The following is a 13,562-nucleotide window of genomic DNA, read 5'->3' as shown; positions in this document are numbered from 1 at the left end:
GTTGTCTACCATAATTTTCCATTATAAAAGTACCTTTTCCCCTTTGTAATTAATAAAGGATCTGTGGGATGATACTTTGAGACTGTATGGATATTTCATTTCCCAACAATCTTCCACCCAGCATGTGTTGCTGTTTTTTGCCTAAATTAGTTGTTACTAGGGTGGTTTAAAAACGGTAGTTTTCTGAAATTTTGAATTTTATTTAATTTAATTTTTTATACAGCAGGTTCTTATTAGTGATCAATTTTATCCACATCAGTGTATACATGTCAATCCCAATTACCCAATTCATCACACCCCCACCCCCAGCCCCACCACTTCCTGCCCTTGGTGTGCATACGTTTGTTCTCTACATCTGTGTCTCTATTTCTGCCCTGCAAACCCGTTCATCTGTACCATTTTTCTGGGTTCCACATAATATGCGTTAATATACGATATTTGTTTTTCTCTTTCTGACTTACTGCACTCTGTATGACAGTCTCTAGGCCCATCCATTCTCTACAAATGACCCAATTTCTTTCCTTTTTATGGCTGAGTAATATTCCATTGTATATATGTACCACATCTTCTTTATCCATTCATCTGTCGATGGGCATTTAGGTTGCTTCCATGACCTGGCTATTGTAAATAGTGCTGCAGTGAACATTGGGGTGCATGTGTCTTTTTGAATTCTGGTTTTCTCTGGGTATATGCCCAGTAGTGGGATTGCTGGATCATATGGTAATTCTATTTTTAGTTTTTTAAGGAACCTTCATACTTTTATCCATAGTGGCTGTATCAGTTTACATTCCCACCAACAGTGCAAGAGGGTTCCCTTTTCTCCACACCCTCTCCAGCATTTGTTGTTTGTAGATTTTCTAATGATGCCCATTCTAACTGGTGTGAGGTGATACCTCATTGTAGTTTTGAGTTTTGATTTGCATTTCTCTAATAATTAGTGATGTTGAGCAGCTTTTCATGTGCTTCTTGGCCATCTATATGTCTTCTTTGGAGAAATGTCTATTTAGGTCTTCTGCCCATTTTTTGATTGGGTTGTTTGTTTTTGTAATATTGAACTGCATGAGCTCTTTGTATATTTTGGAGATTAATTCTTTGTATGTTGATTCATTTGCAAACATTTCCTCCCATTCTGAGGGTTGTCTTTTCATCGTGTTTGTAGTTTCCTTTGCTTTGCAAAAGTTTTTAAGTTTCATTAGGTCCCATTTGTTTATTTTTGTTTTTATTTCCATTACTCTAGGAGGTGGATCAAAAAAGATCTTGCTGTGATTTATGTCAAAGAGTGTTCTTCCTGTGTTTTCCTCTAAGAGTTTTATAGTGTCCAGTCTTACATTTAGGTCTTTAATCCATTTTGGGTTTATTTTTGTGTATGGTGTTAGGCAGTGTTCTAATTTCATTCTTTTACATGTAGCTGTCCAGTTTTCCCACTTATTGAAGAGACTGTCTTTTCTCCATTTTTTGTCTCTGGGCTTTCAGTCCTGTTCCATTGATCTATATTTCTGTTTTTGTGCCGGTACCATATTGTCTTGATTACTGTAGTTTTGCAGTATAGTCTGAAGTCAGGGAGTCTGATTCCTCCAGCTCTGTTTTTTTCCCTCAAGACTGCTTTGGCTATTTGGGGTCTTTTGTGTCTCCATACAGAATTTATGATTTTTTGTTCTAGTTCTGTAAAAAATGCCACTGGTGATTTGATAGGGATTTCACTGAATCTGTAGATTGCTTTGGGTAGTATAGTCATTTTCACAATATTGATTCTTCCAATCCAAGAACATGGTATATCTCTCCATCTGTTGGTATCATCTTTAATTTCTTTCATCAGTGTCTTATAGTTTTCTGCATACAGGTCTTTTGTCTCCCTAGGTAGGTTTATTCCTAGGTATTTTATACTTTTTGTTGCAGTGGTAAATGGGAGTGTTTCCTTAATTTCTGTTTTAGATTTTTCATCATTAGTGTATAGGAATGCCAGAGATTTCTGTGCATTCATTTTGTATCCTGCAACTTTACCAGATTCATTGATTAGCTCTAGTAGTTTTCTGGTGGCATCTTTCAGATTCTCTATGTATAGTATCATGTCATCTGCAAACAGTGACAATTTGTGTTCCTTTTATTTCTTTTTCTTCTCTGATTGCCGTGCCTAGGACTTCCAAAACTGTATTGAATAATAGTGGCAAGAGTGGACATCCTTGTCTTGTTCCTGATCTTAGGGGAAATGCATTCAGTTTTTCACCATTGAGAATGGTGTTTGCTGTGGGTTTGTCTTATATGGCCTTTATTATGTTGAGGTAAGTTCCTTCTGTGCCCACTTTCTGGAGAGTTTTTATCATAAATGGGTGTTGAATTTTGTCAAAAGCTTTTTCTGCATCTATTGAGATGATCATATGGTTTTTATTCTTCAATTTATTAATATGGTGTATCACATTGATTTGTGTATATTGAAGAATCCTTGCATCCCTGGTATAAATCCCACTTGATCGTGGTGTATGATCCTTTTAATGTGTTGTTGGATTTTGTTTGCTAGTGTTTTGTTGAGGATTTTTGCATCTATATTCATCAGTGATATTGGTCTGTAATTTTCTTTTTTTGTAGTATCTGTCTGGTTTTGGTATCAGGGTGATGGTGGCCTCATAGAATGAGTTTGGTAGTATTCCTTCATCTGCAATTTTTTGGAAGAGTTTGAGAAGGATGCGTATTAGCTTTTCTCTAAATGTTTTTTTTTTTTTTTTTTTTTTTTTTGCGTTATGTGGGCCTCTCACTGTTGTGGCCTCTCCCGTTGCGGAGCACAGGCTCCGGACGCACAGGCCCAGCGGCCATGGCTCACGGGCCCAGCCGCTCCGCGGCATGTGGGATCTTCCCAGACCGGGGCACGAACCCGTGTCCCCTGCATCGGCAGGCGGACTCTCAACCACTGCGCCACCAGGGAAGCCCTCTCTAAATGTTTTATAGAATTCACCTGTGAAGCCATCTGGTCCTGGGCTTTTGTTTGTTGGAAGATTTTTAATCACAGTTTCAATTTCATTACTTGTGATTGGTCTGTTCATATTTTCTATTTCTTCCTGGTTCAGTCTTGAAAGGTTATACCTTTCCAAGAATTTGTCCATTTCTTCCAGGTTGTCCAGTTTATTGGCATAGAGTTGCTTGTAGTAGTCTCCTATGATGCTTTGTATTTCTGCAGTGTCCATTGTAACTTCTTCTCTTTCATTCCTAATTTTATTGATTTGAGTCCTCTCCCTCTTTTTCTTGATGAGTCTGGCTAAAGGTTTATCAATTTTGTTTATCTTCTCAAAGAACCAGCTTTTAGTTTTATTGAGCTTGGCTATTGTTTTCTTCGTTTCTATTTCATTTATTTCTGCTCTGATCTTTATGATTTCTTTCCTTCTACTAACTTTGGGTTTTGCTTGTTGTTCTTTCTGTAGTTCCTTTAGGTGTAAGGTTAGATTGTTTATTTGAGATTTTTCTTGTTTCTTGAGGTAGGCTTGTATTGCTATAAACTTCCCTCTTAGAACTGCTTTTGCTGCATCCCGCAGGTTTTGGATTGTCGTATTTTCTTTGTAATTTGTCTCTAGGTATTTTTTGATTTCCTCTTTGTTTTCTTCCATGATGTCTTGGCTATTTAGTAATGTATTGTTTAGCCTCCATGTGTTTGTGTTTTTTACGTTGTTTTCCCTGTAATTCATTTCTAATCTCCTAGCGTTGTGGTCAGAAAAGATGCTTGATATGATTTCAATTTTCTTAAATTTCCTGAGGCTTGATTTGTGACCCAGGGTGTGATCTATCCTGGAGAATGTTCCGTGTGCACTTGAGAAGACAGTGTAATCTGCTGTTTTTGGATGGAATGTCCTATAAATATCAATTAAATCTGTCTGGTCTATTGTGTCATTTAAAGCTTGTGTGTCCTTGTTAATTTTCTGTCTGGATGATCTGTCCATTGGTGTAAGTGAGGTGTTAAAGTCCCCCACTATTATTGTGTCACTGTCGAGTTCCTCTTTTATAGCTGTTAGCAGTTGCCTTATGTATTGAGGTGCTCCTTTGTTGGGTGCATATATATTTATAATTGTTATATCTTCTTGGATTGATCCCTTGATCATTATGTAGTGTCCTTCCTTGTCTCTTGTAACATTCTTTATTTTAAAGTCCATTTTATCTGATAAGAGTATTGCTACTCCAGCTTTCTTTTGATTTCCATTTGCATGGAATATCTTTTTCCATCTCCTCACTTTCAGTCTGTATGTGTCCCTAGGTCTGAAGTTGGTCTGTTGTAGACAGCATATATATGGGTCTTGTTTTTGTATCCATTCAGTGAGCCTGTGTCTTTTAGTTGGAGCATTTAATCCATTCACGTTTAAGGTAATTACCAGCAATGTATATTCCTATTACCATTTTCTTAATTGTTATGGGTTTGTTTTTGTACGTCCTTTTCTTCTATTGTGTTTCCCACTTAGAGAAGTTCCTTTAGCATTTGTTCTAGAGCTGGTTTGGTGGTGCTGAATTCTCTTAGCTTTTGATTTCTCTGTCGAATGTGAATGAGATCCTTGCTGGGTAGAGTAATCTTGGTTGTAGGTTCTTCCCTTTCATCACTTTAAATATATCATGCCACTCCCTTCTGGCTTGTAGAGTTTCTGCTGAGAAATCAACTTTTAACCTTATGGGTGTTCCATTGTATGTTATTTGTCGTTTTTTCCTTGTTGCTTTCAATAATTTTTCTTTGTCTTTAATTTTTGTCAGTTTGATTACTGTGTGTCTTGACATGTTTCTCCTTGGGTTTATCCTGCCTGGGACTGTGCTTCCTGGATTTGGGTGGCTATTTCCTTTCCTAAGTTAGGGAAGAAATCTGGTAATTTTTTTTTTTTTTTTTTTTCAGTATGCGGGCCTCTCACTGTTGTGGCCTCTCCCATTGAGGAGCACAGGCTCCGGACGCGCAGGCTCAGCGGCCACGGCTCATGGGCCTAGCCGCTCCGCGGCATGTGGGATCTTCCCAAACCGGGGCACGAACCCGCATCCCCTGCATCGGCAGGCGGACTCTCAACCACTGCGCCACCAGGGAAGCCCTGGTAATTTTTTAATGATAATGATATCTGTCCTTTTACATTTACATTAGATGCTGTTTTTCTATAAAAAGCAGCTTTTCCTTGTTCTTCCTCCCCCATTTTTTAGAAAAACTATCAGTATATATTCATGGGTTTTTTAGATGTTTTATAAATGATTAATTTAGAAATTATTACCAACCTTAATTATTTTTATAAAAAAATGGTCTTCCATATCCTCTCATTTGCAGTACTACTGTTAATAAAAGTTGGCTTGAGGATCTAGTACTGGAAAATTATTTCACTAAATCACTTATAGTTCATAGCACCTAATTTATTCTCATTTATATACTGTCTGGAGTAGTTCACTAAAAAGTTCTGTGTATATCAGTGTTTTTTTCCTTTGCCACTATATTTATGGGTCTCTGGGGTAGAAACCATGTTCCCATAAATCGTTCATTCTATGAAGCACTTACACAGCACTGGGTAAGTACATAGAGGGTACCCCTCAGGAAATTCTTTTTTAAGTCATCCAATAAACTATCTTAGTTTGCCCTTGTAGTCCATAAAGTCTAATGTTTAATTAAACATTTTTAAATTGATTCAATTTTTAGGAATTCCTAACATTTTAACTGTGGTTTTCTTTGCCAGTTCTGCAGTCTTCATGTATCCTCTCTAAAATGAAAACATTTTTAAAGCTAATTTTTCAATTAAAAAAGTAATAGATACTTATGGTTTAAAAAAACGAAGTATAGACAAGTCTAAAATAAAAGTAAAAGTCTTCCTTTTTCTAAAACCCTATGACTTTTATATATTAGCTTGATTGAGAAAGATAACCCTTTGGGGAATCTTTTTGTAAAGTCTTCATTTTGTTTTGCCCATTCATTGCACTCGGGTTTATTAGTTTTTTAACTTGGATTATCATATGGTCAGATTTTCTTAAAGTGACACTGTATCTATCAATAATTTACATTTTAAAGTGAAACACACAGGTGTCATTCAGCTGTTTGGTGTCTCTTTTATTGTTTTAGTTAGCAAAGCGTGGAATGAAGATTGTCCTTATCAGCAGATCACAGGACAAACTGAACCAGGTTTCCAGTGAAATAAGTAAGTTCTCACATCACCCTTCCCTCCCGTTATGGTCACAGAAGGAATATAGCTAGTCTAAATTTAATGTTTTCAAGTAGATATCTAGCATTGACATAATTATTTATAGTTCAGAAAGCTGCTTTTTCATGCTGTTAATGGGATGTTTCACAGATGGATCATCAGTGTTTTCAAATTAATATAGGACTATTATAATTTGCTTAAAATGTCTTTAACTGACTCAGTTAGGTTCTTTTGTCAGGAGTCAAATTCTCTGATCATTTTATCATGTTCTCCTTAAATATCTGAATTCCTTTTCTGTTGTTTCATTTCAATATTCTTGCATTTTTTTACTCTTTGACTTCGTTGTCTTTAAATGGTATATCATATATGATTGAGGAAGAAATGCAAAAGGTAGCATATATACATGTGACAGGGAAACTACTTTGAACTTTTTTCTTAGCTATGCTTGAAACCTGAATTATAATACGGCAAAAACTCTTTCAACTGACATTCAGTTAACCAACCAGCTGGATAAACCAGTGTTGTCCATTTCCTTGGTAAAATGTACTGACTCATGTTCCCAGTATGCCAACTGTTTGTGACCTGTAGGCTTCTCAGTTTGATGCTTGTGTACTTTTATTCCTATAGGTCAAATGGTTTATTTATGAACAGTCAGTTGTATTTGTTTCCAAACTTACGTATGCTGGATGCATTTGTTATTAATATTCTGTAAACTGATGCAATACTAATTTAAAAAGGGGAATACAAGAAGTAAGTTAAAAGCTCTGAAAAAACTGAGAAAAGCAAGTTTTTTTAGAAATTGGCTGTCAGAAATTCCATGGTGGTCCAGTCATTAGGACTCAGTGCATTCACTGCTGGGCCCGGGTTCGATCCCTGGTCTGGGAACTAAGATCCCAGAAGTCCCATGGTGCAGCCAAAAAAAAAAACAAAAAAAGAAATTGGCTATCAAGTTAGGGGTAAACAAGAAAAATTCAAAATATTGGAGAAAACTATAAAAAGTAAGAAGAAATTTGTTTTGATTGTTTCATATGTGTTGAAGTTTTTGCTGCATTTTATGAGAGCTGAAACTGCAATTATAAATAATGCATTATGAGTGTGGTTTATGTAAGAAAGACTAGAATTCCAGGTAGCAGATCTAAACTCAGATAAGGACTTGGCCCTACACAGAGGATTGGTGAAAGAATTACAGTTATTCATGGTTTAAATGAAAATAAAATGGTTACAGTGTGTATTTATCATTTTCTAGGATTCCTTGCTGTAACTGACTTCTCTATGTAGCCAGCTAACAAACTGCCCTAATTCATTCAGATGAGAGAGGATATCTACTGCATTTTTCTGTTATTTTTTTCCCCAGCTTTATTGAGATATAATTGACATATAGCATTATGGCAGTTTAAGGTGCACAACATACTTATTTTATTATTAACATTACCACCTGCTACTAACATTTATATAGTACGTTATTATTTATTTATTCCTTCACATGTATTATCCTCTTTGATCCTTCAAACATCCTTGTGAGGTGTATATTTTTGTTATTATTTCTACCCAGACCATAGCTGGTCCTGTTGGACAGATTACACATTGATGCACTTTATCTTTAGGTGAAAAACAGATCTTCATAGATTCCTAGTATAACGCATGTTAAATCTTTTTTCTTTTCTTTTTTTTAACCATGTTGAGAGCACAAATCTTTAGAAAAGTGAGATATTCAATAAGTCTCAGGCATTTAAGGATTTTAACTTTCAAGGTTTCAACTATGTAAAACCAACCCTGAAGTTCCAAGACATACAGAATCTTGTAGTTTTGCTAAGGTGTGAATTTGAATTAAGCCATGACACTAAGGAGCCTGAGGTAGTTATTACTTATGTAGTAGGTGAACTGAACATACTGCCTGGATCTTAGTACTGTTTCTTTCTTAGTTACTTGTAGTCATGTGTATAATAACTCTTACAGTGATAAAAATGTTGTGTATATGTGTGTGGGGTGTGTGTGTGTGTGTAAAACTGACTGTTAATGAATGCACTTACTAGTTGCTAGAAATAAACATTCATAGGCAGAAAATAGAAGCTTTTGATTAAATGGAACGTTGAATTTTGAAATGCTATGCTATGAATGAATCCACCACTTATTTGATTCAGAAACAAGAAAAGCTACGTCACGACACTCACAGCAAGTGCTCCAACCTGTACAAAAATTGCCCAGTGAGTCAGAAGATATACTTTAATGATATTTGAGAATTTGGTTAACTTGTGATATGAGGTGACACATGACTGTGGACAGAAATGTGATTCTGGAGAAAGATAGGATCCTGTTCAAACATTTTTCATGAAGGAACAGATGGTAAAGGCACTGAATTGACCTCTATTATGAGGAAAAAATTTTTTTTTTTAGTTGTTGAAAATTTTGAAAAATGCTTTTCTGGGCACAATACAAATTTAATGGAAGAGGTGATATCAGCAGACCAGGTCATCCATTCTAAGCTGAAGAAATAAATACACAGAGGAGATTTATAAGTTTGTACACGTTTTTAACTCAGATGTAAATCATCTTTGAGAGGATAATGTTTTCCTGAACCTATGTATTGCAGAAGAAGGAAGGACCAGAATTTAATGTTGGTGAAGACAGACTAACTCTGTTTATGCCTTCAGCAAATCTTTATTGAATGCCTGTGTACCAGGTACTGTGCTAGGCAGGTAGGATGCAGTAGTGAACAAGATAGATGCTGTCCTTGCCCTCATGGAACATATATGCAAGTGGAGGAGACAGAAAAAAGAAATAGGGAAAAAAAAAACCAATAAACAAAACCAAAATAAGCAAAACCAAAAAAAGACAAATAAATAATTGCAGTTTGTAGTAAGTACCATGAAGGTACTTAAAAAATAAGGGACCAGAGAGAGAAAATGGGGAGTTCCTATGTTGTAGCAAGTGACTCACATAAAATATATTGGCCCAATGTGGTGTTATATTTTGTTTTCCTTAGTGTAACACTCTTAGAATCTATTCTCACACAGATTTTTCCAGGTTTCTACCAATACAAATTAGCAAAATTTGACAGCTATTTTTGTGTATAAATTATTACTTCATGAATCGGACTTGGTACTTGTTCCCCAGAGAATGTCAGTATATAACCCTGTTACGGGTGGTGGTAAGGGATGGTCCAGCTAGGTCTTGAGGAGAAGAGGAATTCCCTTGCAAGCAAATTACCCATATATTGGGTTGGCCAAAAAGCTCGTTTGGGAAAAACCCGAATGAACTTTTGGCCAACCCAATATCTACGGTGAGGTTATTACAGGATTTTCAAGCCAGGGAAAGCTAATCTCTTCAGATACAGGAGAGCAGGCTATTTCTATTTCCACTGGCAAGGGAGGCTCAGAGTAGCATTGAGGGTGCAGTGTGTGTATCCAGATTCTTGCGCTTCAGCAGAGTCCACCCAAATATCCTTGTCCCCAGTTTCAGGGTCTCATTCTTTCTCATTCAGTTTCGCTTTCATCCATGAAACGTGGTGAATCTGTGGAATTCACCTTCCATTGTAATTCTGCAGATGGCACAGTTAAATCTGATGTTAGCCAGGTGAGCTCTGTGGCTATAAGACATAAAAGTTTTTATTGGGGTTGTCATAGAAGTTCTCTGGATCCTGATCATAAATGTGAGCTTGAAAGCTTAAAGACCCAAGCTTGTCATTTTCTTTCCGTAAGAGCTCCAGTGCATTCAGAAGAAGCCACGTACCACAGTCTTTGTTTTTTATTGAAGTATAGTTGATAGACAATAGTATATATTACAGGTATACAGTACAGTGATTCACAATTTTTAAAGGTTATACTCCATTTATAGTTATTATAAAATATTGGCTATATTCCTCGTGTTGTACAATATATCCTTGTAGCTTATTTTATACTTAGTAGTTTGTATGTCTTAATGCCGTACCCCTGTATTGCCCCTCTGCTCTTCCCTCTCCCCACTTATAACCACTAGTTTGTTTTCTTTATCTGAGTCTTGTTCTTTTTTGTTATATTCACTAGTTTGTTGTATTTTTTAGATTCCACATATACGTGATATCTTACAGTATTTGTCTATCTCTATCTGACTTATTTCACTTAGCATAATACCCTCCAAGTCCATGCACGTTGCTGCAAATGGCAAAATTTCATTCTTTTTTATGGCTGAGTAGTATTCCATTGTATATATATACACCTCCTGTTCTTTATCCATTCCTCTATTGGTGGACACTTAGGTTGCTTCCATATCTTGGGAATTGTAAATAATGCTGCTATGAACATTGGGGTGCATGGATCTTTTTGAATTAGTATTTTTGGTTTTTTTTTTAATATATACCCAGGAGTGGAATTGCTGGGTCATCTAGTTCTATTTTTAGTTTTTTGAGAAACCTTCATACTGTTCTCCATAGTGGCTGTAGCAATTTACATTCCCACCAACAGTGTAGGAGGGTTCCCTTTTCTCCACATCCTGACCAACATTTGTTATTTGTGTTCTTTTTTATGATAGCCATTGTGACAGGTGTGAGGTGATATCTCCATGTGGTTTTGATTTGCTTTTCCAAGTCTTTGTAGTCATCATTTCTCCCAAACTCAAATCCTTTAAGGCACTTCTTCAGTAGATACTTTACTACAATCAGCAATCACTGTTAATTTGATTAGTAGTGATGCTACTGCATCACATCAAACCAATATAAAAGTCTTTTGAGGTCTGTATTTGGGGCTTCCACTCCTGATACCAATTTCTGTATCAGTCAGAGTTCAGTCAGGAAACAGAAGTCAAAAAAGTTCATTTAACTAGACTAACTTGTCTCTCCTAGTCCAGCTCTTACACTCACTCCAGTTGGTTAAACTCATCCCTCTTTCTTCCCTATCTCAGAGGGAAGGCAGAGATTGAAAAAGAAACTAAGTGCCAACTGGAGAGAAATAGGACTCCTTTCACCCTCTAACTTGCCACTGTCATTAAGCAAACTTGAGGATTCTATCCCCAAGAAGTAATTCCTTGAGAAGTAATTCCTGGTGAATGTGGAAGACAGTCTACTCATCAACGTTCTTCAGAAAAAATTTAAAAGGATTATATACAGTTTCATAGGGAACTAAATGTTTCGCCAACAATGGATAACTGCTTTCTCAGGATTGACTGTTTAGAAGAAATTACAGTTCTTTGTAAGGATACCTGTCACTGAAAGTGACACGCTGAAAGTCATCACACGTATAATAAGCTTATTTTATTATCATTGTTAGCCAGTATTATGAATGTATTAAGTATTTTTATCGATTTTGATTTGTCAAGGAAAAAAAACTCCTGGATAATTTTTTTTTTTTTTTTGCTGTACGCGGGCCTCTCACTGTTGTGGCCTCTCCCGTTGCGGAGCACAGGCTCCGGACGTGCAGGCTCAGCGGCCATGGCTCATGGGCCCAGCCGCTCCGCGACATGTGGGATCTTCCCGGACCGGGGCACGAACCCGTGTCCCCTGCATCGGCAGGCGGACTCTCAACCACTGCGCCACCAGGGAAGCCCTGATGTTTCTTTGTTTTGTGACTTACGTCAGGGTGAAAACCTTCAGGATGGCCCTGAAATTTCATGGCTTTATTTCTTGAAATGCAAAGCTTTTAGAAATGTAAATCTTACTGGTCTGTAGTCGACAGAGGAATAGGTTAAGGTGAACAGTATCAGTTTCACTTTTTCAGTCCTTACCTATGATTATATCTGTGCAGTTAAGGTGTGGATTTGACCAAACATGTTTGTTCCATGGTTTTCTGATGCACTATCAGTATTGTTAATATGGTGCTTTGGTATATTTAGCTTATTTCAGCTACGTAAGGACAATGAGGCATTATTGAACACATAAAGATCTTTTTGTTTTGTGTTTAATAAAACTAGAACTGGGACTCCCCTGGTGTTCCAGTGGTTAAAACTCTGTGCTCCCAATGCAGGGGGCCTGGGTTCGATCCCTGGTCAGGGAACTAGATTCTGCATGCCGCAACTAAGAGCCCATGTGCTGCAACTAAGACCCGGCGCAGCCAAATAAATAAATAAATATTAAAAACAAACAAACAAAAAAACCCAAAAAAAACTAGAACCACATGATAGTAGGATTAGAGTTAATCTCATGCAGCCTCTAGAGTCATATATATATATCACTTCTGTAGTGCCAGAAATATTTTTATTGCCCTTAGAATTCACCTATTTCAAGGTCAGGAACCATCAGGAACCAAAAAATCATTCAGTTTGCCTCTAATGATTTTGCCTGTAGTACTTGTGACTGCAGAAGTATCCTCTTACTCCAAGTTCCTCAAATAGCTCAATGTTCCTGGTCTTCCAGAAAGTGACATTCTGTGCTACCTATAAGACTGAGACTCCTCAAGCCACAGAGCAGGTACCAGGATAGTTTTCTGGCAGGTCTTTGAAGCATTGTTTCTCCATATGGGAGTGTAATTCCTTACTAGTGGGCTTGTCATGCCTAATTAAGTGAGATTTATTATTAAATGAAACATTTCTGGCATGGTGGTAGTTACAAATTTGTTTTGTCTAATTATATCCTGGTAGAGAGAAAGATAGATTTTACATTGCCATGTAAAGTAAAAGAACTCGGTAAAGACATGTTGTGTAATATGTGACCATTGTCCTGATTAGGTTTGCAGACAAGGCCAATGAGTATGAGTTGTAGGGACTTCCCTGGCGGTCCAGTGGTTAAGACTTTGCCTGCCAATGCAGGGGTTGCTGGTTCAATCCTTGGTCGGGGAGCTAAGATCCCATATGCCTTGCAGCCAAAAAACCAAAACATAAAACAAGCAATATTGTAACAAATTCAATAAAGACTTTAAAAATAGTCCACATCAAAAAAAAAAAAAGAAAAAGAAAAAACCTTAAAAAAATGTGCTGTATTTTCTACACAATTTCCATCTTTCAATCAACCTAACAATTTACTAGTTTTTGTTCCAGTTACTATTGCCACATAACAAACTACCCCAAACTTATCAATGTAAAATAACGGTTTGAGATGCTCACAAATTCTGCTGGTCAGGAATTTTGCCGAGGCTCGGGGGACAATTTTTTGCCCGTCATAGCATTACTGAGGTCACTCATTGATACTTAGCGGGTGGATTGTCTGGTCTGGAAGATCTGAGATGGCTTCTTCCCAGTTTGGTGCCATGGCATAGCTGGGACTGTTGACTGCTGTGCCTTCATGTAGCTTCTCCAGCATGTCCATCACAGGGTAGTTGGACTTCTTACATGGTAGCTGTCTTTCCTCAGAGTGAATGTCCTGAGAGAACCAGGGAGAAGCTGATATCTTTTGGTGACCTACTTTCAGAATTTATATGGTGTTGCTTTTGCTATACTCTGTTGGTCAAAGCAGCGATGAGCCTGCTCAGATTCAGTGCGGAGAGGAAAAGATACCACCTCTTGATGGGGGCGTGTTGTAGTAACCTTGGA

At 37.1% G+C, this 13,562-nt stretch overlaps 1 protein-coding gene across 1 annotated transcript in view; it reads left to right on the top strand.

Annotated features, from left to right (window-relative positions):
* Nucleotides 1–13,562, top strand: part of HSD17B12 (hydroxysteroid 17-beta dehydrogenase 12) — a gene marked incomplete at both ends in the record, with an annotated part of 167,927 nt that overhangs the window by 57,980 nt on the left and 96,385 nt on the right. The window contains one exon of the mRNA XM_079707645.1: nucleotides 6,050–6,125. Within this exon, the coding sequence (XP_079563771.1) occupies nucleotides 6,050–6,125 (76 nt within the window). The remainder of the gene's footprint in view (nucleotides 1–6,049; nucleotides 6,126–13,562) is intronic.

This window comes from Hyperoodon ampullatus (genome assembly GCF_949752795.1).
Source record: "Hyperoodon ampullatus genome assembly, chromosome: 7".
Classification (NCBI taxonomy): Eukaryota; Metazoa; Chordata; class Mammalia; order Artiodactyla; family Ziphiidae; genus Hyperoodon; species Hyperoodon ampullatus.
The sequence above is the reverse complement of the archived record's forward strand: the minus strand, read 5'-3'. Positions and strand labels throughout refer to the sequence as shown.